General features: G+C 43.1%; 1 protein-coding gene across 1 annotated transcript in view; it reads right to left on the bottom strand.

The window, feature by feature from the left end:
- The window catches only part of mymx (myomixer), a gene marked incomplete at its 5' end in the record, with an annotated part of 30,099 nt that extends 3,623 nt beyond the window's left edge, over positions 1-26,476 (bottom strand). The window contains 25 exons of the mRNA XM_083897368.1: positions 5-130; positions 1,231-3,192; positions 5,608-5,985; positions 6,434-6,589; positions 6,677-6,860; positions 7,176-7,393; positions 8,327-8,479; positions 8,833-9,033; positions 9,686-9,815; positions 11,377-11,633; positions 12,192-12,341; positions 12,593-12,742; positions 13,139-13,235; positions 13,336-13,472; positions 17,916-18,078; positions 19,297-19,412; positions 19,520-19,597; positions 19,737-19,851; positions 19,958-20,076; positions 20,317-20,403; positions 20,993-21,184; positions 21,673-21,819; positions 24,140-24,283; positions 25,425-25,514; positions 25,985-26,476. Of these exons, the coding sequence (XP_083753494.1) occupies positions 5-130; positions 1,231-3,192; positions 5,608-5,985; positions 6,434-6,589; positions 6,677-6,860; positions 7,176-7,393; positions 8,327-8,479; positions 8,833-9,033; positions 9,686-9,815; positions 11,377-11,633; positions 12,192-12,341; positions 12,593-12,742; positions 13,139-13,235; positions 13,336-13,472; positions 17,916-18,078; positions 19,297-19,412; positions 19,520-19,597; positions 19,737-19,851; positions 19,958-20,076; positions 20,317-20,403; positions 20,993-21,184; positions 21,673-21,819; positions 24,140-24,283; positions 25,425-25,514; positions 25,985-26,476 (6,042 nt within the window). The remainder of the gene's footprint in view (positions 1-4; positions 131-1,230; positions 3,193-5,607; positions 5,986-6,433; positions 6,590-6,676; positions 6,861-7,175; positions 7,394-8,326; positions 8,480-8,832; positions 9,034-9,685; positions 9,816-11,376; positions 11,634-12,191; positions 12,342-12,592; positions 12,743-13,138; positions 13,236-13,335; positions 13,473-17,915; positions 18,079-19,296; positions 19,413-19,519; positions 19,598-19,736; positions 19,852-19,957; positions 20,077-20,316; positions 20,404-20,992; positions 21,185-21,672; positions 21,820-24,139; positions 24,284-25,424; positions 25,515-25,984) is intronic.
- Positions 26,477-26,855: the final 379 nt, after the last annotated feature.

The following is a 26,855-nucleotide window of genomic DNA, read 5'->3' as shown; positions in this document are numbered from 1 at the left end:
TCACCAAGGTGAAACAGCGCCCTCCAGTGGCCACAGGCTCTTCCTGCCCCTCCATGTCCTCCAGGCTTTGTGAAGCTCGACACGCTGCTCCTAAATCCATGTGAACTGACAGCAAACTCATTGACTGGTCCTATTCACAAGAAATAAACAAAAATCCACAGTCATGACTGCTGACAAACAAATATTAATTATGCATAACAATATCTGAAAGAGCTTAAGTTTAGTATAAAACTTGGTTCACTTCAACCGACTTACATTAAAAATGACATGTTTTTATGTTTTTAGCTTCTAAACGACATCTATCTTTATCTACAGTATTTTTAGAGATGTGTTTCCCCTCTGAAGTGTTTGTCCTTGGCATCATTAATCAAGTTCACTAGCGTTCAAAAGTTTGGGGTCACTTAGAAATGTCCTTATTTCTTGAAAGAAGCACTTTTTATTCCTCAATGAATATAACATTAAATAAATCATAAATACACTCTATACATTGATAATGTGGTAAACGACTATTCTAGCTGCAACCCGTCTGCAACCCGTCTGGTTTTTATGGAATATGTACATAGGTGTATAGAGGCCCATTTCTCTCCAGCGTCACGTTAGAAGGCTACTGGATGATTAGAAAAAACCCTTAAAAACCCTTGTGCTATTATGTTAGCACAGCTGAAAACAGTTTTGCTGGTTCTTTGACGAAAGGGTAAAATTATTATTTTTTAGTGCTGTGCTAAAGGTTAACGCGCGTTACATGACGACTGACCGGAAAAGATGTGAATGACGTCATGTTTACGTGCCGCGACACCGGAGTCCAGGCACCGTTTACCAGTTAGCTCAGCTAGCTGCATTAGCTCCTTTTAGCGCCGTTTAGCGTTAACGTTTGACAGCACTAATTATTTTGAATAAAAATCAGTATTTCTAATATTGTCAATGTCTTGACTATATTTTCTATTCATTTTGCAACCCTTTTGATGAATAAAAGCGTGAATTTTAATGGAAAACAAACTTTTGAACGGCGGTGTACTTTGATCACATCATCAAGATTCTATTAATCTTCATTGTACTTTAATGCAAGTAGATATAAATCAAAAATGTATTTGTCAAAACTGTTGTAAATAAAACTAAAACAGAGAATTAAATTCTCAAAAAGAATAATTCTATAATTCTATTATTTGGGTGAAGTGACTCTTTAAAAGTGGATAAGGTGTAATAGCAGTTTACAACAAAGGCTAACCTCACCTTGGAACCACCTGTGTGCTCATCCACCACCTCCCTCACCTTTGCCTCCTCTTCCTCCTCCTCGTCCTCTCTGTACTGATAAATGTATCTCTGATTGTCGCCCACGTCGGGCAGTTTCACTGGATCACATGCAGTTTCGTTCACTGACACCGCGGCCTTGCTTTCTGCGTCCCTGTTAGGAAACGCTGCCCAGGACCTCCTGTGTCCTTGAGCCACTGGAGGGACGTGACCTCTAGGACTCTGCTCCTTGTTGTAGCCCAGCAAGCTCTGAATATGGGACGGCAGTTTGAACTCGGCCACGAGAAGGTTGGGAGCGGAGGCTGTGACCAGATTCCTGTAAAGCACGTTTGGGGCCTTAGGTGAAGGTGATGGGGAACGAGGCGCTGTGGGTTGGTGTGGGGGGACATGGTCGTCCTGGGTGGACTGGTACATGATGTCTGAGCAGATGCTCTGTCTGTAGTTAGGAGTCTGATTCCAGATGTCCTGCAGCTCTTCTTCCTCCTCCTCAAACTGCTGATGGTCGAGGTGGACAGGCTCTGTTTCCTGCTCTGCCGTGAGTAGAGATGAACACGGGGATGTTGTGTTGTTCTCTTTTGTGTCAGAGCAGTCGATACCTCCCACCTCAAAGGACATGAGCTTTCCCACGATTCCCTTAGGCTGTGAGATCTCTGGACATGGTGCATCAGTACCAACCTTGGAGACCTCAGAGTCTGCCGAGTCCTGACAAACACTCATACTCACTGTTGACTTTAGATTTACTACCATGCGAGAAGCTTGGCTCAGGCACTGCTGCCCCGGGCTCTCCTCACACATACTGCGGCACCTTGCACCTCTGTGGTAGACGTGTCCATTCAGGTCTCGAATGAGGGTGTGCACGCTCGGACACTCGTGTTTCTGCACAGGTATACGTTGCGTTTGGTTCACATAAATAGGGATCGCAGGAGGCTGGCTCGTCTTGTCCTTGTCCTCAGTCGTACATGGTGGACTAACCTGCGATGTTATTTTGTCCCACTCGTGCTCTGCGGCCTCGCACAGACCTAACTGGGATCTCGACCGGTCGTTGCATGGCACAGTCTGATCTTCATCTTCTCCCGTGGAAAGACTAGGTGGACGTTGGGAAGTCCTGTCCACTTCAGACGGAGCTTTCGCTGCAGCTGTTGAACCGTGTGTCTCTGAAGAGCTCACGTCTGATGAACTGTGTGTGACGGCAGGAGTCGTTCGAGTCTGTTTGAAGGAGCTCAGGGCTGAGTACCTCTGAGAGTGCGGGTCTGGATCAGTCCCTGCTCCTTTTTTGGACTCAGGTGGGGCAATAGTAATGATGTCCTGAATGCTGGGGATGAGATTCATGTCCTTAGGAAGCTCAAAGCTCAACACGGAGCCCAAAGAGAGGAATCTGCAGTGGCTTCTTACCTGACCAGTGGAAGATAAAGTTGGACCCTCTGATACAGCATATGGAGTAATGTTGTATTCTCCAAAACACTCTGTATCAATGTCCTTCAACAAGGGATTCTTCATATAAGCTATAGCTTCTACTCTATCCCCACTGGCCGGGCTCTTCGGTGAACTCTTCTTCCTCCTGCCTTCCTTCAGCGGCCATGTTTGCGTGTCATACGTCATCGTCTCGCTGCCGTACTGATGCGCCTCTTCCGTTTGTGCTTCCACTCCCATGATTTTCTGGATGGTGTGTCTGCGAGCGTCTCTCTTCCTCTTCCTCTTCTTGCTCATCCTCTTGAGGCTGCTGAAGATGGAGCTGCTGCTGCCGCCCGTCAGAGGGTGGAACGTCACGTTGGTCGCCTGAGGAGCCGACGCAGAGGGCGGCGCGGTGGAGGAGGAGGACGAGGGCGGCAAGAAAGTCGGGGAGGCCGAGGCTGCAGAGCGGCTCTTTTGGCGAGGCAGGGTGATACTCTCATACACAGGAGCTGCGGCCAAGTTGTTATCCTTGACATGCAAGTAGGTACTTACCTATAAAAAGACAGAAAGAAACTGATATTAGGGTTTGTTTACTTAAGCAGGAAGTTTCATCTATTTCACAACTTGACCAAACATGTTACATACATTATAGAAGCTGCAGTTGCATGATTGAAAGTTATTGACACCACCGTTCAAAAGTTTGGGGTCACCTTTACAATACAAATGATGGGTGTTTTCCATTAAAACTCACACTTTTATTCATCAAAAGAGTTAAGTATATAGTCAAGACATTGACATTTTGCCCTTCAAACTCTGCTTTCGTCAAAGAACCAGCAAAACTGTTTTCAGCTGTGCTAACATAATTGCACAAGGGTTTTCTAATCATCCAATAGCCTTCTAACGCGATTAGCAAACACAATGTAGATGGTTGCTGGAAATGGGCCTCTATACACCTATGTACATATTCCATTAAAAACCAGACGTTTGCAGCTATAATAGTCGTTTACCACATTAACAATGTATAGAGTGTATTTCTGATTCATTTAATGTTGTATTCATTGGAAAAAAGTGTTTTTCCTTCAAAAATAAGGACATTTCTAAGTGACCTCAAACTTTTGAACAGTAGTGTACGTTAGAGAGCCTCGCTGCCCTCTGTGAGAGGAAGAGCCGACTCGTGTTTTACAGATGAAACTGACTAAGGCAATCTGCTACTTTTCATAAACAAACAACCCCTGTTTATTTTCACCCCACACATCCAAGAAAACAATAGATGGAGGAATGCACAAGCCTCACACTGCTTTTCAAAGATATAAACAAAGGCAAAGACAGAAAAAAAACAAAAAACAGATGAAAGGACAAATGAACACAGACATGATTGCAATTGCACACTTGCACACATAATTAGAATCACATGTGGCTACACATGCCGTCATAGCCAGATGTAATGGCTTGACCTCTCAACTCTGTGACTAATCTCTTGTTTCTGTGGAAGCCCCAGACTATAAATCATGGTGTGCAGTCTGGGGGCCCTTTCTTGAAAGTTCAGCACCAGTTCCGTGTAAAAAAACAAAACAAAAAAAAAACCGCCTGCGTCTGTATTTGTGCACTCCTACTGGGAGCCATTTTGGACCACACGTATCCTTGGAAACAAGGATGAGGTCACTTATTATGCAATATAGTGGGCACGGCCACGGAGAGAGCAGAGCAGGACCAGGTTTACGTCAGGCTCGTGGTGAAACGACGTAAGGAGAGGAGAGAGCCTCTGTCAACATGAGCAGCAGGGAGGAGACATTTACTCAATGATGTTCTTACTGTTTACCTTCAATCTGTCTCTGCCTTCTGTGCGCTCCAGCTACAACTTATACAAATACAAATTATGGTCCAAAAGGAAAACTGGACTTTATAGATATGGATTCACTGTCTTATTTTATGTTGATAATTCACACTCATCCGAGTATAGACAAGATACATTCCTTGAGACTCCTTTACACTGTATGTCAGTAGTGCTAAGTGCTAATTTATAGTCTATTTTCTACACAAAGCTCAAAAGGATTAATCTAAAGTTTCTAAAACTGAAATACCTTTGGGGTAAATGAATGTACATTACAATAACTCTGAAAATAATGATTTTATTCACTTGGGATCCAATTTATCCCTGTATTTAATTCATTGTGTTTCATCATAAAAGTAGCACCTCTCTTATACCATAACATATCACAATATCATAACATACTTCATGAAAAACAGACTTTATTCTGTTTTTGATTCGCCTGTAAGGAGTGCAGTTCGATGGGATTTCTGGCAGTCGAAAGATTTGTCGTACTCTTCACGTTTCGAAAGTTTCCAGGCACGGTGTCTTTGGAGAAGGTGTGAGTGAAAATATGACAGCACCCTGCTGTGACTTATTTGCTTTTACAGACGGTGCAACAACGGAGAGAGAATTTGTTGACCGGCTGTACCCGTGTCACAGGAGTTAGTCGAGCATGCTTGCCCACAGAAAACACTTCCACACAGCATGCAATCCCGCCGGGACGCCCCCGCCACACTCTCAGGAACGCAGCATGCCATTTTAATTCACACTCTGCAATTTACCTCATTTGCACTCTGCCGATAAATCTTTCTTTTTCTCTTTAAACTACCCAAAGTATTTTCCAAAAGCCCCTGGCAGCGCCTCCAAAAGTTTTTACAGGCAGAAGCGGGCTGAGGGAGAAAATGGGAATAAAGGAAGATATAAAGGCCAGAGGATAGAGAGAGGGGGAGAAGTGAACAGCAGCAGAAAGTCCAGGAGGGAGTTCCCATGCATGTCTTTACTGAGAGTGAACGATGTAGAAACATTGTTCTTCTGAAACACTCACAAATATGATTTATTTAGGTGTTTTGGCGAGGGACTAGATGTACTGTATGTCGCCTTTAATATTCTATGATGATGTTTGTGTGCTTGTGTGAAGTGTTGAATGTGTTTCTCACCCTGTGGACGGGCTCAGAGTCGTCCTCCACTACTTGGTCCGTCTTAGCGGGTGCATCGAGCACCTGAACGTGGCTTTCCCCTGTGTTACCAAAGCTGAGGATGAGGTTGACCGTGCCTCCTAGAGCAGGGTTGCCGGGCTCCTTGAGGACCATGATAGACGGTTTGGGAGACTCTGAGAGGGAAGCCTCACCTCCAGGCGGTCCAACACTTTGCATGACCTCATACCCGTCCTCGAAGTGCCTGTCCTCCTGATGCTCAGGTTGTCTGGCCAGAAGAGATGAGTGCCAGGTGTCTCCTGCTGCTTTTACTTTGTCTTTTTCCGAGGGGACATGTGTGGACTGAAGGAACTGGTAGGCCTCTGGTTTAGGAACTGAAATCTGAATGGTTGAAAATAAAAATATTATATTGGCAAATAATCAAAGGTTCAGTGAGCAATACTTGAGTTACAATTGAGCATGCATGTTAGACCAAAGCTGAAGTCACTGTGACAGCTAATGCTGTACACAATGTATGCAGTATCAGCTTCATGTACACAAACTAAGCAAGTTATGTGAAGACAGCTTGAATTAAATTAGTTCATTGTGTTACCAAGTAGAGGGATTTTTTCAGTGAAGCTCTGAGTAATGTTGAGCTCATTTGTGGCTTGTAGAGAAATGCCAGACCAATACTAATCCTGGTCTGATCTGTCTTTGTCTTTGTTGATTACATACATATAATCAGGAAATCTTTTATTCCTAAAACACAGAATTATGACTATAGTCCAAGGGGAATTATCTCTTCTCCCAAGCCCAAGTCCTTAACATCAATGCCTTTCTGCGTATTTACCTCAGCTAATGAGGGGCAAATTGTAGCCTCCGAATAAATGCCGTCTTGTGAAAGATCCTGACTGCTCTTTTTATGAAACCACTGCTGTTTCTGAGCCCTCCAGTGCACCAAGATCCATCCAAGCATACTCCTCAGTTCCTCCATGCGCTCTCTCACCTGCAAAACATTACCGAGTGTTTTTAAAAGCAGAAGAATCAATGCAACGACATAATAAAGGAGTCCTGAGTGTGCAACCCTGCTCACCATCTGCGTGAGGTGGTGATCTTTGTCTAAAAGGTTCCTCCCTGTGGCTGCCAGCTCATCAAACTCCTCAAACCTTTGCTCTATTTGCATGTCCAGCTCTGCAGCCAGTGGCCTCTCCCCGTCTTTCCCAGCATTTAAGGCAGTATCTGAGAAAATGCACGACCTGGTGTCTTCAGTCCACGAGCTATCCAGAGGAGTGGGGGGGTGGGGTGGGGTGGGGTGTAAGAGGTGGTGAAGAGACAAGAAACAGAGCTGTGAGAAAAGCCATACATTCACAAAACATGAGAATGACCAGAGTCTCTTTAATAGGACGACATTCATCGCCTTGTCACACCCAGGGAACTTGCTCTGACCCCCTCAGCACATCTTAAATTATACATTTCACAAGGGACCTGTGCACGTGTAGGACAAGCGGAACATCCTGTTCTTTCCTTGAGGGGGATATTGACAAATGTCAGGCCCAGATAAGGGTCACGTGATCCCCACACACCCCGCTTACATCATGGAGAGGTAGCGCCGAAAGAAGTCTTGGAGCTGCATGAACTCTTGCAGACGTGATTTGTTCTCCGTGACACTCTTTCCCAGCTCGGTCCAGACCAGCAGCGTCGCCTGGATCTTCGCCCCGAGTATGTGCATTCTCTCTGGACAGAGGTCGTCCAACCGGGAAGCCAGGTTCTCCATCTCCTTCACCTCCTCCCTGATGACTTCATGGTCGATCTGCGGAGAATCAAAAATAATAATAATAAACAAAAAAAATCTATCATCTCTCATCAAACCTGGTATCACTCAAGACAGCCTGTACCAATTGTATGTCTGATGACCTCATCCCTGTAGCTTTGTGCATAATATTCAGCTGGAAACTCATATGGTCTACATGTGGCCTGCCACGCTATAGCAAGCGTGCAATCTTTTTTTTCATATTTTGACGAGGCAGTAATTAATAGCGTTGAGGTTCTCTTTCTGGGAGTGATACTTCATAACATTTCTCAGATACAGTAAGTCTCAAGAACACTGAGTTGTGAATGCCTGTGCGCTGACGGCACAGTTATTTCAGTGCAGGAGATTAGGTCATTTCTGTTCTTCAACGGTATCAAATCCAGACAGCTGTGTGTGTATGTGTGTGTGTGTGTGTGTTATAAACATAATACTGCCCAAAAATTACTCACACATCCCCAACCCCATGACCTCTGGACGTATGTACACACCCCACCACATTTACTAACAAACACACACACACACACATTTTGAGAGCTAAATAATTGTGACTCATGCAAGCATAAATAAATATCCTTTGTGAATAATAAACTTTTACACGCTCTATGTGTGTGTGTGTGTATGATTGCATGGTGCAGTTTATATAACAAATTAAACACAGCACAAAGCGAGGTGGGCTGTCCTTTTTTTTTTTCAGATGTGAGAAAATCTGGCACAACAGGAAACAGACTGTGGAACAATGTGTCGAGGGCTCGTTTGAGAAAGACGGGGGGGGGGGGGGGGGGGGGGTGTGCTCCCGTTTTTTTCATTACACCGAGCAAAAAACGTCCACAATCCGGTGTCAAAGGAATGGAATACTGGGTTGTATTAACACTAGTGAATCATTTTAAATGTTTACACCATAATTATAACATGTGCCAGCTTTCCTCCTCTCACCTCCAGGTGGTCCTGCTTCTCCTGAAGAGCCTCGAGGCCGCAGCGCTCTGGCTCACACTGGATGGCCAAGTCTGTCTCCCTCTCCAGGATGTCCAGGCCAAGCTCCTTGCTGCAGCATAAGCACTCCTCCACATGCACTGTGAGGCTGGCATGCTGGTGAGGCACAAAGTCACGAGCGCTTGAGGGATGCTATTAAGTCCATATACTTCATTGTGCGTTATTTGTTGTGCAGTGAGAACCACAGTGGAAATAAGTCTTTATAATGTTGTAGTGAAGTTGGCAGGCAGGTATGTGCTGCTTCTTCAAGAATAAATCAAATGAATATGAATAGTATAAAAAAAAAAATAGTACAAAAAAAGTAAACCTGTTCATTTAGTTTGTGCAGCTGTTTGTAACAAAAATGGAGGGATTTAAAAGGTGTTTATCATGATTATAATATAACAAACAGTACATGAAATAACAGGTTCTCATAAACTAGAATAAGAACTCCAAAATGCATGTTTTACCTTGCTCAGAAGCTCCTGGATGGCCTGGTCGTGGCTCTGCGATCGGCCTCTCTCCCTCACCGTGTCATTCAGCATCTCCACAGCCTCTCGAAGTTCCTCCACAGGGTCCCCCATGCTTTCTATCAGGGGTTCACCACCACCACCACCACTGCTTTGGAGTCCCAGTAACGTAGGGGCTGAGGAAATCTCGCTGTGGAGAGGCTGTTGGGTACAAAGAGAGCGAGAGAGCTGCTATTGTATTGTCAAGCGGGCAGTCTAAATAATCATGTCTGTTCTCCATCTGATAGCTGATCTCACTCCAATACAATGGAAGAGTTTTAACTCTAGTGAGAGTCATAAAACTGCAAACGATCCTCAGTACAGTAAGGCCTATATCTTCAGGATTTGGAGATCTGTGGATTATTGATACATTTTTAACTTAATTTTCACGATACTTGTACTGTCATACATGAAAAGTCCATCCATCCATTTTCTACTGCTTTATGCTCCACATTGCGATTGTGGGGGGAGCTGGAGTCAACCCCAGTTGACATAGGTCACAAGGTACACTCTGGACGGATCACTAATCCATCACATGGTTAACAAACAGAGAAGGAAAACTATTCAATCTCACACTGGATAAAGCCAGAGTATCTGGAGGGAACCCACATGCACACTCCACAAAGAAAGACCCTCAAAGACCATCTAGACAACAATGCTAACCACTGTAACACCTTGTTTCCCTCCATGAAGGTCTTCTATGAACCAAGTATCTCAAAACCCCAAAGCTATTCATGTGAATACAAACAGTTTCAGATAAATTAGACCAAGATAACCCATAAGCGTTACCACTCTTTGGTAAGATGTTCCTCACCTGGCCCAAGTTATACTGGCAACCATCCTGGCTCTCCTCCAGCTCCACACGCTCCAGGAACTCTGTCAGCATTCGTGTGTCCTGCAGCTTTGAGCTCTGCTGGGTCAAAGCACTCTGGACACGATGGTATCTAGGTAACACACACACACACACACACGCAGAAATGTAAATATGAACTGTCATCTACATCCACATCCTTCAGCGATGACCACAGGCAGCATATTGCAAGGGTCCTGTTTATGTTATCCTATATCATGTGTCACATAAACATATCTTGTACTTCAAGGACATGGAGGTACTTTGTCCGTGCAGAGTTTATACCTGAGACGGTAAAGGGAGCAATTTAAAAGGGTATTTTTCTTCGTAACAAATGAGCTGTGAAGTTGCTTGTAGGTGTCATTAAATAATGACATCATCCCAACTGTTTTACAGCTGCTTAGTGAGAGAAAGTCTGTCCATCCCTGGCCCATATACAGTAACACTCCTGCCCTGGAAACACTTAAACAGAACTCTTTCCGTTTCTTTATTTTCTTTGGTCAGCTTTGTGTTCTTTACAGAGTCTGAAGTTATGTTTATGGGCATAGGTATGCCCAGTGAAAAAGTATCATATGTTATTTTATTTTTTTAGGAGTCAATGGTAACAACCTTTCAAGGCTTAACCAGAGAGACGCATCATTTTGCAAACATTAAACAGGTGACTCTGACACACACTGACAAGCTGTGGAGGATTGAGAGGGAGACCTCACTAAGTGAAACTGACAAATGAATAAACTTGAGCCTTGCAGTGGATGGAAAATCTTAAAACTGTGCATGGACTTTGAGATCTAAACAAATGTATGTTACATTCAAACGATTGATGATTAAGTCTATCAGCTCCACACGACTCTCTCTCTCTATGTTACTGAGCATTGCAGTGTTTAGATGTCCTGTCACCCGAGGACATTCCTGCACTGCACACAGGAAGGGATTTGTTTTATGTTAAGACAGATGGAGTCAACAGCAGCGTTGTGCTAGTACAGCGAAGGTGGATGTGTGGTATGTAGGAGACACAGGGTCGAGCTGGATTAGCAGGAGCAGTGCCAGCTGGGGTTAGTTGACTAATCAACCTCTCTTTGATTTGGCAGCAGTGGCTGGACCAGAGGAATATTTAAGCGGTTGAAGTATGACTGAAAACCTACAGAAGTACCCACGAAAAGTCTCATTAGTGAATGATACTGCTCAAAAAAACCCCTGCAGACATTTAGCAGTTTGACGGGATTGATGCTTCTTGTCCCCACCCGCCCATGTGCTGCCAGTGCACACACACAAATGACAGACGAATGACGCGGCACCCGAACGCCGTTACATCATTTCTGTTCATGGAGACCAAACAGACGCAGAGTGAAAATATCAACAACAACAAAATCACCACGTTGTTTTCTGCAGCTTTGAACAAGACCTTTTTTTTGGGGGTGGGGGTGGTGGGGTTCTTTATGAATAAGCTCTTCCATGTTGGATTGTAGACATGCCAAACCCAAACCTGACCTCTTGGAAACACTGACAAAAGCTTGACTTTATTTCCTGACCACAATGATGAGCAAAACTCCCAAAGTCTGTGGAGACTCATCAACAACATGAGCCTTGCCTTCCATGATGAAAGACATAAGGCGGGGCTACCCTAACCATTCCCATCCCTCCTCTGAAAAACTCACTTTCTTTCCACCTCTTCCATGCGTGCTGGCAGCCATTGTGCGTGCGGGTGACTGTGGACGTGGAGACGGTCCACCTCTTGCCTCAGAGCGCTGAGCTCCAGGCTACGTGCTGCCACCTCCTTCTCCAGCAGACAGCTCTCCCTCTCGGCCATGCTCATTGTTTCGGGGTCACCGGCGAGTGCGGATTCCTTCATGGAAAGCTCCACAGATTCCAGCCAAGCCTCCAGGCTGCCCAGTGCCTGGAGGACTTTTACAACCTATACAGTAAGAAAGCAGAGAGGAAAGACTTGTAATGTAAGGGATATTCAATGCACAGCAAAAACAACCACCAGTGATGGACTGTAGAAAAAAGACAACAATAGTCATACATCATGGAAATTCCTGTGATTTACATGTTTTGCACTAAAAGATTTACTCTTTCCAAATAGGTCATTGTTCTAAATGAATTTACAGCTTCTTTCCAGGTCCTAATTAAATTACACGGAGGCACAATTTATATCTCTTATAATGGCCTTCATAAATTGTTAGGGATATACAGTAAATGACATACTCCAAGAAAGGAGAATTTGTTTTGGGAGGTTTTATGCTCAAACACAAAGATGCACACATTCCAAATCAACTTACGACATGGTATACCACTTATATATTACATACCTAAAAAAATTCATTACACTAACAAGCTCTTCACATGAGTGGATACATACTCCACACTTCCATCATATCCATAAACTTCCCAGACAACCTTAAAAGGTAAGAGCATTGGCTCGGCACGAAACTGAAAATGTGCGATTCCTGTGAAAAGCTTTGAGTCTTACTCGAAAGCCGAGCTCCTCCGAGGCTTTCAAAAACACAGCGTTCCTCTGGTGCCGCCTCCGCAGTTCTTCCCAGAGGACTTCCAGCTGGCTCAGGAACTCCTCGATCTTGGTGCTGCCAGGGTGCTGTGCACGGACCAGCCCACGTCCCTCCTGAGGAATATGTGTAAAACCAGATGAGAGCGTGCGATGATTGAGGAATAGGATTTATGTTGCAAATTGTAGGTTTAATCTCATTATATGGGTAACCAAAAATGCCTCATCAACTTGTTATATGATTAAACCCACGAACCAGATTTCCCGATGATGCCCAGCTTTCAAAATATGGGAAATATTTGTATTCAGGCATTCATCCCACAGGCTCATGTTGTCGTTAAGTGAATGTGATGTGTGCCTCTGGTTACCCTTTTGACCACCTCTATCCTGGCTTTGTTGGTGAGGATATCTCGTTCCAGAGTGTGCTGACACCTCCTGGCTGCCTCCAAACCCTCAAAGCTGGCTATTGAGCACACCTGTGTGGCCATGGACACGTTGTCTTTCAGCCAGGACAAAGTCTGTCAAGGAGAGACAACAGGGAAAGTAATTGGGTTAGAGAGAGCACTGGCTAAATGAAGAGTATTGGATTGCTGAGTGGAAAAGAATGGCGTTAACCCAGAGTACAGCTGAGGATACCCATCATGGCCTTTAAGTACATTCACAGCAAATTAGTAGAGAATTCTTGAAAGTAAGGGCAGTAAGTCTGAGTTGAACAGCGTGACATAATGTCTGTAAACTGTGTAATAGCTGCTGAGTACATCTGCAGTGCGTATTTGACAGATTCTAATTCATTTTGATGGCGACGACTGAGGTCAGTCATTTCTGTGTCAGCATATGTTGTATAAATTATTTGTGAAAGTCACATTTCTGGTGTGAAAAGGAAATGCATGTTTGCCTGGCATGGGTCGAGTCACCTTGTCAGCAGACGCAGTGAACTTCTGAAGCTGTACGTGAAGCTGTGGGTGGCTGTGGGGGCCGCTGGCAAGTTTGGGCTCTGCCCTGGTCTTCGTGCTGCAAAGAAAACACAAACAACGTGACTCCATTTATGACCTACATAAAAGACTCGGCGATTATGTAAGTCACAGAGGGAGAAGCCAGTCTGAAGAGTCACCTTTCTGCCTTCAGCTGACGTCGGACAATGACTTCATTTGCTCTGTCTCCCACAGGAAAAGAGGTGTGGTTCACTGATTGCTGTTCCTGGCTTTGGCTGCTCGGGGTTCTCCCGCCACTCTCACATTCAGCAGCGCTCTGTGGACACAAGAGTGAAAGTCTCTGTGGGAAAATCCAAAAGATCAGCGGCATTACATGCGAGCAGTGTTTTTCTTTTTCTGTCATCCATCCAGTGAATAAATCTTGACTCGATGCGTAAACGTCTCGGATGGAGGATTTTATAGACATGACGCCGTTGCTGTAGCTTACAGCTAATGTCGATGTTACAATGTGGCTGGAGGAGCCTGGACAACATGGAAAGTTGCCCACAATTAAGTCTCTCCTGTAAGTGACCCAACCCAAACTGTTGCCTTCCCTCAGTGAAAGAACGCAGACAGGGCTAATGATACAAGCTGCTTTTTTTTTGCTGCTCGACAGCATCAAAGGTAGAAATAAAACACGTTAATGCAGATGGCAGCGGTCGTTTAAATAAATCATAATTGCTTTATGAAAGAACACATTAAGCTCAACAAGGTTGCAAACATATGCTCAACTACTTTGATGACTAAAACGTGCAAAAGAGCCATTGCAGTTGGAAATATAACCCTTTTAAAGCCTCTATTCCCAGCTGTCATTAAATAGCAGCAGTGTTTTTTCAGCCTTATAGATGCTGATTTCTTTTGCCGTCCTCTCTCACGTCTGTTTACAACTATGCAGTTTTTAGAAAGGTCAATGCCTGAACTACAAACCCGCTCTACAGTATATATGTGCAGAAACATCAGAAGCCATTAGGCCTCTTTTACAACCATCTAAATGTTGGATATTCCAACAAGAGCTACATGTATCTGGGCTATTGAAGTCCACTGCATGATCCTGCATAAGACACTGTATTGTACCAGAGTCCAACAGGAGCAGTGAAGAATGTTTTATATCAAAATAACGTCTGTCGCACATGCAAGTGCTGGCTCTTGTCAGTGTTGAATTTTTACTTGTAATGCAGAATTTACAACCAAAAAACACAAAGCAACCATGATTAATGTTATCATTGTTATTATTATTAGCCAAAAGAGCAGCAAATGTGTTACAAAGAACTCACATGTAAACAATAAAAGCACAAACAATGGACCATTACATGAAAGCATTTAACACTCTGTGCACACATCACTTTAAAACAACAGATCATATAAATGGAAAAACAAAACATGAAGTAACCACAGCCCTTAGAATCATATGAGAAATCAAATTTAACAAGCATCATCACCTTAGTATTCTTCACAAAGCCCTGACTGAGATCGACCTGTCTAACGGCACTATGGAGTAGAGTGGTGTCATGTGCAAAATTAAGCGAGAGACAACTTTAACTATTTTGTAGGCAAGTATAAGATTCAGAGCAGCACATTAGAAAAACAGAGGATCTTTCTTGTTATTATACAACTGAAATTGCACCTGAATGACCTAAATGTGGCTAACAATCACAGGGAGAACATGCAAACTCCACACAGGGAATCAAACCCAGCACCTTCTTGCTGTGAGGCACCAGTGCTAACCACTAAGCCACCATGTCGGCTCATGCACAGGTTAAAGCTGCGAAACCAACACTCTCGTGTGACAGACCTTTGGCCTTTATGCGTTACAACGGTTTGCACAGTAAACAACTCAGCATCTCACAATTGTCTCCTATTTCAACATACTTCTCCCTGTCTGGATACTGTTTATTCTTATCTGTTTTCTACTGAGCTTGTCTTCCCCTGTGTGTCTTTCTGCAATGTGCAATGAAGTGATGTCAGCCAAGAAATATCACTTAGCACCAAGCCCATCTGGTCTGCAGCCCCGGCATCTGGTTACAATTAGCCTGAGAAACAGACGATAGCCATGTTTACCTCCAGAAACAAGAAGCTATAGCCCTGCTAACGCAGACATGTATCCATACAGACATAAAAGACACCAAAACTTCACAGTGACAAAGATTTCATGAGACACAATAAAAGAGAGCAAGAAAGAGAAAAGATTAATTTGAGCCACATGTAAAGTAAGCGTATTTATGAAAATGTTATGTATGCAAATGTCTCGCCACCAGCCCACAGACCTGTGCAGCTGCGTGTTGCACTGTTTGAAATACGGTAATCAATTTAGCACACTTGGCAGCTACAGTTAAAGCGCTGCAAAGGTATGTGACAAATTACTTTTACTGTTCAATTGATGGTTGAGCCTGGCTCTGAGTTTGGGCCTTGGGCTCCTGGGTTTTGTTTGCAGGGTCTCGTTAATCCTTCCATAAAGAGTCACGAGGCTCACAGTCAGTGCACTCAGGTAACTCTCAGTTCAGTGCAGTAAACCAGTCATTCCAAGACACTGGGTCTGGACCCACACATGGGTTAGGGAGAAAATGTAATCCATCTTTATTTTTATCTGCATCTCTAAACCACATAAGGGAGCTTATTCATTTTCAATCACAGTCACAGGTCCTGAGCTTCGCCAGCTTTGTGGATACCTAAAAAAGTGTTAATATCTTGAGCAGTGAACTCTGACAGCTCAAAAGCAGCACCTTCACCGTTCATTTTTGTGGAAGCTTTTCTTGCCTCAATGACAGTGTAAACAAATGAAATTATGTGGCATGTAACACCGTAATGGCAAATTAAATGTCTTTGTCTCAGAGGTACAGTTGCCCATCACCCTTTTCCTAACACAGAATACCAGGTCCTTTTGTGTATTCAAATTTGGATGTCTAGACTGAACTTGCACCTTCCTACAACATCCGCAGTGAGTCGGCTCCCCGATACCTGCAGTAGACAAAGGGGTGTAAAAACACGGCCTGGAAAGGCAGACTCCTTTGTCTATTGGAGGAATGCTTAGGTATAAATGTTCCGGTGCTCTGGGGGGCTTTTCTTCAGCTACGACCACTCGTGTGCAGATTGACCTTTTCTTTGCAGAGAAAATAAAACCTTGTCGGCCGGCAGAAGTCTCTATTTCATTCTTCACCAGCAGCAGAGAATTTCCACAACAGAGTTAGTGAAGCTGTCACATGTGAGGTAAGTAAGCATGAGGGGTTGACATGAACTGACCCCCAGCCATACAAGCAGCAAGTGCACCTATCACCTTTGCAAAACAAGCAAAACAACATATTCACACAATAATGTAAATAATCATATATTCTGTCAACTCTGCCTAGATGTAGCTTTAACATGAATATATGTTTGTAATAACACAAGCATAAAAGTAAGTTTTTATCCATTTATCAAACATACAGTATATCACTGGTGAATGGCTAGCTCACCTATTCAAAATACTAATGGACAACATGTGTCTTCTCTAGAAAGTGGATCCCCATAAAAAAACACTGACTATAGATAATACTAATTCCAGTGAAATTACTCAGTAATGCGACAACAACAAGCACAGCAACAACTAAAAACACAACAAGGACAAGCTGGCTGACCTAGTGGGCTCCTGTCACAGATGGCAACACCACAGTTTCAAAAAGTACCTGCAAACACGAACAGGGACATAAACTGAACCAGAAACATGAAGGGGATAATGGAAAGAGTTGAGTTTTCTCTCCTCAAGCCTCTGGGCACTTTCTCACTATGCAAAACGAGGCCAGACTCTGCAGGGACCTCATAAGAACTCAGGGTCTACACGAGGAGTTGAACATTGCACCATGGGATACATCTGGGCTGAACAAAAATAGCCACTTCACTTACATAATACTGTGAAGTGATTTAATGTTTCTACCACTTAAACCTCTGAAACCCCCCCTTCTAAATAAACTGGAGTATTCCCTTGTGTGTTTTAGGACAGTTCTATAGAACTATGTTCAACAAAGTGCTTTTCGTCCTCTCAGAAGAATGAAGAATGTTGTGTGTTGAGGAGTCTGTACTCTACTGATAGACCAACGACCCTGGATTGACCTAAACATCATTTATTAATATAGTATTAATCCCATGACTGTGTACTTTCATTGAGAGAGACCAAGTTATAATTTTACCATAAAGTGAAATTTTCAGGAAAAGCTTATTTGCTCTGGCCCAGAACTCAACCTCGCTGTACACTCACAGTGTGACATTTTTCATGAGAACATATGGGATTCTTGTGCCAGGGTAAATAACACTTCTAAAAGCTCTTCCTGTGACTTCTACATGGCAGATATATTCATAATTTGCAGACTAAGGTTCTTGTCAGGAGACGGGGAAGCCGAGTGCCAAAACTGGTATTCACCTAATCAAGGGCCTCCTCACAACTGCGACAACAGATGATGTTATTTTGTGAAACTAACTAGCTGGTAGAATGGAAAACCAGCAGTGGGTTTGGGGCCAAAGAAACCACTGCCCTGCAGCACATCCGGCAGACTCCAGAAATACTGTTATTTAGGAAAAACCCGGTTAAGTTGTAAATCAGGCATTTTCCAAACCAAAGGACAAAGTGCGTCACTTTCTTTGGCCACAGATGTCGTAGCGCTGGAAGAGGCTGAGCTCATCCTTTGCCAGCACTGATGGCGTTATTCTCTCCCCGTTTACAGCCACAGCAGAAATACCAGACGCTACTTACCACACAGCCCTTCAGACGATTCTGCTCCTCCTTCACCTCCTTTCCCATGATCCTTTGGGTCTCTGTTCCCACATTGCCCTGGGGTTCCCGCACCAGGGTCAGCGGGTCAGCCTCTTCCCTGGTGAAAGTGGAGCCAGTAGGAGAGAGTGTGGTCCTGTCACTCCTACAGGATGAGCAGAGCAGGGGTTTACTGTGGTGCTGACAGCACGGCTTCAGAGGCGCACGATATACTCCAATTATGGCTCTTGCTATTCTACCAGTGTTTGTGTTATTTGGTTGAAATAGCTTTGAACACAGCTGATAAGACAGATGAGATGATGTAATGTTTGGACCTTAAGATAGCACTGACATGAAAAGTTCTCAGCCTGAGAAATATTTGGAAAGCAGGAATGTTGGCGATGGATGTCAGATCTGCAGACAGTATTATAAACATTTAAACATTTAAAAAGGTCCAGTTTCTTGTTGTTGCAGGTTTTGCATCTTTTTTCAAATTCAAGTGATAAAGAACAAGAACTTGAAAATGACTGGTCAGACTGATTCATGGTCCCCAGAGGATGGATGTTAATGGGTTTGATAAAACAGTAATAACTTTAAAATTTTCAGTGGAAACTACTATTTTTTATTATTATTTCTCCTTCAAGTTAAACAGGAAACTGTTGGTGGGACTATAACAAGTATCAGTAATTCACTGAGATCTCCAGATAACAATAAATGTGCCGTTTAATGTAGTTTACCACAGTACTTAAATGTGTTTCAGCTAGTTAATATATACCTGGATATTTATTGTATAATAACAAAAAGTCTGATTTATTCTTGTACGCTGTTCAAAAAACAATAAATCTGTTTTTTTTAAACTTCCAAAATTATCCTTGTAAACATGTTTCAGTGTAAATTTGACAGATTATTCATGATGATGGCAGGATTCCAGTCGTGAGATGATGAGAGCAGCACAACGTTGCCAACTTAACTCTGTAAGCAAACACATTATTCAGTGTAAAGTAAAAACAGTATTGTCAGATTCCAGTGTGGAAAATTAAACATTATAAACCAAAATGTGTGTGGTGAGTGATGATGCATGTAACAGGCGGTCTCCAGACACTCACACAGAGTGGTCCTTCACTTTGCTTATAATTATTCAATGATTCAAACCCAAATTAAACACAGCTAATCACGACAGAGAGATGAAGCTCATTTTCTTTTTGGAAAACTTCTCCAAGGCTGTGCCAATGTAGACTTTTTATGTTGGGTACCAGACGAATAATAACGGCAAAAAACTCTTCTGAGTGAAAACCTGTGGAGGATTAATCACCATAGGAAACGGTGCATGTGTTCTACAGGGGCCACCAAAGATGTGGTGTCCTTCCTCGGCTTCCTATCTTACCGGAATACTTTATGAAGAAGTGCCCAGCAGTCCTTCACCTCAGTCTGCTTCTGTGTGACGCCAGAGGCCAGGGCAGGATGGAGATTCGACAGCTGGGACACGCTCACATCTAGCATCTACCACACACAGGCCTGTAGGTTAGTAAGAGAAGGCTTTGCAACAGAGACACTCCAGATCTGACAGTGTGCGGTGGTGTAACCGTGAGCGAAAAGCTGTTTCTTACCATGATTTGACTGGCAATGTCGCGGATTTCTCGATCTCCTAAGTTGTGCCACTCTTCGGACGTGGATATGCTTTTCCTCTGAAAGAAAAGACGTGGAGGAGAATGCATAGAAGCAAAAGGAAGAGGGTGACTCAATTTTAATGCTATAGGGGAGAAGAGGTGAGAGATATTCACAAACATAAATAGTGAATTTGTCAGTTTTTTTGTTTTTTTTTACCATGCTGTTGATAGCAAACAATATATTATCAGCCTGCTGGTAGAAAGAGGACACCTCCAGCGCCAGCTGGAGATTTTCATGGTAGTTTTTGAGATGAGACTGGACCCTCAGCCACCTACGGAGACAACAGATGGCAACACAGATAATTTTACTTCAGTTCATTTTTACACTGAAGATGCGTCATGCAGTGTACCAGTTCAACTTAAGGGAAGAAAGTGTACATTTTATTGATGTGTTTCCTTCTGGTGGAGATGTTTTTGCCATCTGTCTTCCCCTGTTTCTCCAGCTTTAGGGCTGAGTGGTTGATCTCCTCGTGGAGGTTTCTGTATAGCTGCTCATCCTGTAGGAAAACAGAGAGACACAGTCCAACTATGACCTCAGATGTCCATACCATACACCGCAGGAGACAATTTTACAGTAAGCCATGGATAAATGACTTGGAGATCCCTGAAAATTTGAAATATAAACCTCTCACATCTGGGAATGTTGGTTTTATTTTGTATTTTATACAGTATATATGTTAAAAAAGTGTTCTGATAGTTGTTAAGCACTTATTAGCTTGTTCTTTCATGATGCTCACCTGTTTCAGATCTAAAATTCTTCTGGTCAGCTGCATTTTGTCAACATTTTCCCCCAGGACGTCCACCAGTGACTGCTCCTCCTCCTCCTGCTGGCACATATCATCCATCATAAGTCAGTGTTTGTGTCTCCCGTTTATTCAGAAGCCAACCGTGTCGTGTGTCTTTTCAGATGCTACCGAGGAGGACGCTGACCCGAAATAGCCGTCAGCAATAGAAGACAAAACGATGAACTTGATGCTAATGCACAGCGGAAGGAATGAGAGGAACTAAATGAAGAATGGTAACATCCTCCATTACATTCCTACTGGTTCATTATCAATCATCAGTTCCCCTGTGCCAGACAGGGATCAGAGCAGAGAGATAGACACAAGCCGAAAATAAACCATAGATGATTGCGTTTTGATAATAACAGGCAGATGTTTTGCATTGGTACACACACACGCGAGATGTTCTCAGGATACTGAGCTAATTTCCTGTATTAGCAAGATCTGTTTTCACAGCATTTCTTTATTAGAGCTGTCGGAGTGAAGTGAACTATATATATATGTATGTAAATGTATAATGCAAAATTAGCTGAAAATCAAGTTATATTATTCCAGAAAAGTTTTCCCAAAATAGGACATGGGTAACTTCAATTCTGCAATTAAATCTTTTTGTTTCTCTCAGTATAACAACCTTCTCTTTAATCCATGCCTCCAGTTTGTCCACTTTTTTGTTGAACTCTTGCAGGTTCTTGGCTCCGCCGAGTGCCTTCATCTGATTTGCAGCTGTCTGTTTAAGTGTCTGCCACTGGTCCCTGAGCTGGCTGAGCTGCTTCTTCACCAGATCAGACGTTGGGTTCAGCTTGCAGATCAACTGCTCACCCATCTGCGGAAACATAAAATCACAGTTCATATTTCGGCGCGGCGCAGATGCTGGACCCAGATGAGCAAGCAACAGTGGCTGAGTGCATTTGACAACTCGGGTTTTGTCGGTGGTTTTTCTTTGCAATAGTTGGAGACCTGCCATGAGTCTCTTTGATATAGCCTTGAAAGATCTGTTGCTGTATCTGCTTCGTGAGTGACAGGGGACAGGCTAATTATCAGTATTTTACAATTTCCAAACAGTTTCTCCGGATTCTGGAAAGTATAAACTGACTTGACAGAGCCGTCTGTCACACTGCGGTTCTGCTTTTCCCTCTGTGTGTGTGTGAGCTGACAGGATCTTTTAGCACCAACGACAGTGATTAACAATCCCGTTCAGATCCACCCCTTAACCTGTTTAAAAGTTGAAAGTATTATTTTCTTTTGGCTTGTTCTGGTGACATTGTTATATTTACATTAGTGTCCAGTATTGTGTTTAATCATAGTTGTTACCTGGTTGAGTTGAATCAGTGTGTTCTCAAAGTCTTTGAGGTCTCGCTGAAGCGTCTGTGAGGCTTCCTCCCAGTCCTGCAGGGGGCAGCGCTGAACATTACAGCCATCCTTCAGATCTTGAAGTTTGCCTTTGATCCATGCCTCGGCCTATAGATCACAAATACATGTTCAGAATACTGTTCATGGAGCTGATCACGCTGATCAATGACACTTGAATAACTTCGGTTTCACTAGATATGCTTTAGGCTAATATGGCTGAGGTGTTTTCTGTATGAAAGTCACACCCACAATGTTGTTTTTCTGCAGAAATAATGATATAATTATATACTTAAGTGTTGTGAGTGGAATGGATCAATATTACACACAGCAAAGAGACAAAATACATTTTTATTTACACTATGCTTACACTCTCATCCGCAGTCTTTTATCTTTATGATCTCAGAGCACTAAACAAAGCGACGGTAAACAAAGAGGTCACATGTTCTTCCCTGTCTTGGAGTAATTTGCACCTCAGACACATCAAGAGCAAGACCCTTTGTTCTACAGTGTGACATTATGCCGAGTTGAAGTTTATCTTGGCAAACGGCTGCACTCCATTGCATAAATCTTTGTCTCGCAGAGCTAAACCCTCGTCCGACATTTGTTACGGAGACAGGCCCTCAAACCAACTGGCCAAATACAGAAACTATGGGAAAGTACATACTTGTTTTAGGCATTGGGAGGGGGCCATGACCCACAATGTGATAGTAATCAGACTGAATTAATATTCTCAGATTAATCCCAAATGAGTCATAGCGCAGATAAAATGAGCAGAACTTGATTTTTTACAGTGCTGAATGTCAAACAACCATTAAGCACATTAAAAGCTATTATTACATTACACTGGAGCATTATTTCCCAAGGAATCTGATGTGACTGATGCTGACTAACAGATTATACAGCTTCCCTTCATTTTAAGCAATAAAACATCAAGACCGCACATGACACGGCCACTAAACAACTCTTTGTTCAAGATTAAAATGTGATGTCAATCCTCTTCACAGAGGTAGGTCATTAACTTTACAAGCCCCCAGAGGCAGCAGAGGTATTTCTGGATAGAGCAGAAGGAAAAGAACTTGACAAAACAGGCCTGCCCATATCTCCACACACTGGGTCCCATAATGACCTCATACAGGAAGTCTATGATTCCCTTGTTTCTTCCTGTTCACTCTCCACAACAATAGTCTGTTTATCGAAATGTTCAGTTGGCCGCAAACAGCAGACAGAATAGACTTAATGTAACCTTTTTTTTCGTGAAAGATCTGTTGCCACGAGGGAAAACATGTTTTGCAATCAAAGCAGAGTATAGCAGAAATAAACTCTGTGTTTAGTGAGTGGAAGAAGAAACCACTCTTTCTGGTTTTCATGTCTACAAAAGGTACAACATTTGACCATTGAACAAATAACAAGCGGAGAGTGTGTGTGTGCATATTTACACTTGCTAAAAGGTTCATCAAAAAGCCACATTTCTTTTTTCTTCTTTTAACTGAAAAAGCTGTGGGAAAGGAAGTTTCTCAACTTTCTCTATCTTGGATATGAGATGGTGAAAGCTGGGATGTTCAGCCTTGGACACAGATGGCCCTGTAATGTGTAATTTTAGCAATATAATTTTTTTATCTAACTGTTTTCACTAATAGCTAAATTCCTGGAAAACAAACAGACCATCAGGCAACAAATCCAATTTAAGCTATTCTGTTTTTAAAAAAACAATTAAAATACAAAAGTTTCCTCTAAAAGCAACAGAAAATATGAACAAGGGCCTACAGAGGTTTTTTTTTTTTTTTAAGCACACACAAACATCAGACGCTTCCTTCAGCTGACACACAGGAAATTAATTTCTCATTACTGGCGCTAAATGGTCTATCACTGGGACAGTTGCTCAACAGAGATCCGATGGCCAAGCCAACTGTGGGACATAATGTCCCTCCGTCGAACTCTATGAAAAATGTCCTTGTATGTCGGGGTGGACGCAGTGATGAGATAACGCAACCAGTTGTGCGGCTTGGCTGAGTCTCTCTGGGCCATAGGCGTGAAGAGATGGAGCCAAACAATGATCTCATCCCTAAATAATTGCTTCACTTGTGGCGGTTTCCCCTCCCTCTCTTCCCTCAGCCGAACACAGCTCATACAGTTCTTGGGACAAAATAAGAACCAGTGCATTTTTTTTTTCCCCCTCAGACAGTCATCATGCTACAGGCAGCTAATCTGATTTCATCTCAGCCGCTTCTCAGAGATGAACCCACTCCAGCTTGCATCAGAGATTCTGATGAGCTTCATTAAAAAACAATCTCTTTCTGCAAAGGATAAAGTGGAAGTGGAAAAAGAAAAAAACATATTTGTTTCCATTTATATAAGGGAAGACAGACACAACCGAAGGAGGGGAGAACATCAGTCGCTTTTTCATGCACTGACAATGTGAACATTTTACCTGCAGAACTTCCTTGTTGAAGAGTGAGTTGCGCTGAGTGAAGCAGTCGCTCTGTGATGCAACAGCTGCCGTTGCTTCGTTCTGAGCGAGTGGGTGACTTTCTTTCCACTGAAGCTCCTTCATCTGCGATTCAGGCACCGAGATCTGCGTGAGCACAGAGAGTGTTGACAATGTGATAGCAATTTGACTCTCTTTAATCAGCTTCTGATAAATCCGGCGTGAATGACTCGCTGTGATCACCTCACAATAAGGGGATGTTTACGTATCATATTAATTTTTTCCATACATGGTCATCACCAACATGTGTTAAACTGGCCCCAAGGTCCCTCTTCACAAAAACCTCTCCTGTCAGCACTTTGTGAGATTAAATGAACATGACTGGCACTTCACTAATGGACAAGCATTCCTCTTGCTCCCCAATCAGGAAACATCTGGGCACATGAAGGAAGTGGGAACAGCCAGATCTGTGAATGTGTGGCTTTTTCTTTCTGTCAGCCTTTGTCACCTTTGAAGTATTTCTCTGGATCATATTCACTCATTCATCTCTATGCAGGTAAATGTGCCACCACATTCTCCTCTGTAATTATACACTTTTTTTCTTTGCCCTTAGCATGAATAATATATGAGTGACAGAAAGGTAAGGTATTGTTGTGGTTACAGAATAAAACAAATAGTATAGTTGTTTGTGCAAAAAAAGGGGAAATGAGGCCACTGCGGTGTCACGGTGTTATTATAACCAGCCTGCATGAGGACTAGACTTCAAGCTTTTTCTTTTGTTAACATCTTCCCTGACCTCATGTTTTCCAGTGAGCCCAGCCTCAGCGGGGTCTGCTGTAACAGAGCACTTCACGGCACAACACGCGCTCATGACTTCAACGGGGATCAGGCCAAATAACGCCGACTCTAAACAATTTCTGACAATATACTGTACTTCCAGTGCTCTGCTTCTTTAATAAATCACAGCCAAACAAAAAGAAAACCACTGGCTATTTGTGAAGTGTTCAAAGATGTGTCTTTTCCAGCTCTGAGTAACTTTGCTCCAAATGTATAATATAATAAACTGAGTCTGGCTAACGCACCATATGACTTCACTTCCTAAAGTCCAAGATATTCATCAACTTCAGACCCCACTGCCTCCCAACATAACAACAGTTTTCCTATAGTCAAAAAAGTCAAGGGAAAAAAATCAGAATTATTTCCAATAAAACACATTCAATATCAAAAAAATGTTGTAATAAAACCAAAAATCCCACTGCAGATCAGAGCATATCCATGTAGCTTTTACCTGCGGGACAGATTTGTCTTTGCTCGGTTTCACCCTGGTTTGTCCGTGTGGAGACTGAAAACTATCACTGGCATCTTTTCTGAGTAAAACCTAAAACATAAAAGATAAAAAAAAAAAAATATGCAGCTGAGAATAAATGAACTCGACAAGCCGGACAGGACAAGAAAAATGGCAGAGAAGAAAATAAACTTTGTGCCTCTTTATATGCTTTGGTGAAAATGTCATAACTACAGTTTAAGTTACATTTCCTTCTTAAACATTTATATACATTTTGAACATCAACTAGAACGGTTTGACATACTTTATCTATGAACGTGCCAAAACAATATGTTGTAAAGCTAATCCATTATAACCCGTCTGCCAAACTTATTTAAAGTTCTAGTGATGGAGTGAAAAACATTCATTTTTGTCATTTAGGAGAACCTTAAATCAATATCAAATCAAATTGTCTTGCTTTTAATAAAAACAATAATTCAAATTGAAACGATGGCACATGTGTAGGATACACAACCTCTCTTATTAGTTTTGTACATTTGCATCAGTAAGTGTGTGAACCATACCTTAAACTGAGAACTGGGCTTATTTTCACAACTCACTCCCACGATCCTGGGCATATGAGGCTCTGACGTGCTTGGGACATTGTTGTTGTTGTTGTTATTGTTGTTTTCAGATGTGGAGCCTGTGATTGAAAGCTCTTCAGCCGCCACAGCGAGCTTGTTCTCTGACCTCTCTTTCCCAGAGATGGTGATCTTCTTGATAGATCTGGAGACAGCAGATGGACAGTTCTGGTTCAGCTGGTCCTCTGCTGCCATGTGCTCCTGCTCTTCTTTCACTGGGGCTACTTGCTTGACAATGGGTGAGACCAGATCATGTGCGCAGACCTGGGATCGAGTCAGGTAGAGCGAGTTCAGGTTATGCTGTAAGGTGCAGTTGTCCAGACTCGGGTTCTGCAGGTAACTCTCTGTAAAATCCTGGCATTTTGGCACAGCAGGGACAGACAATTTTGTCCCAATAGTGAAGGGCTGCACCTTCCTCACAATGCTCTCAGACATGTCAGGCGTCCCGATATGAAAGCAAAATAAAGTCCAAATGAGGAAAAAGTCTGTCACATCCCTTTGTGCGTTCTCCTCACTCAACAGTTGTCCACTCTGTGATCAGCAGGCAAGTGGAGGGGTTGAACTGATGAAAGGGGAGGGAGAGCTCAGCTCAGTTCTCCACCTTCTTGTGCATGTTGAGAATACACAGCACACAGCCCAGGACGGCTTCCTTGGACTCCTGGGATCGAATGCGGTCCCAGACGTGGCGCAGTGCCGTGCCAAGGTGGGCAGCACCCGTGGAGAGGATTCTCCTGAGGAACTGAGCCACTGAGCCTGCCAGTCTGCTACTGAGGAGCCTGATAACCAGGGAGCGCAACAAGATGAAAACTGGCAT

Source organism: Microchirus variegatus (assembly GCF_963457635.1).
Source record: "Microchirus variegatus genome assembly, chromosome: 11".
Taxonomy (NCBI): Eukaryota; Metazoa; Chordata; class Actinopteri; order Pleuronectiformes; family Soleidae; genus Microchirus; species Microchirus variegatus.
Note: the sequence above shows the minus strand (reverse complement) of the source record. Positions and strands in the feature narration are given on the sequence as shown.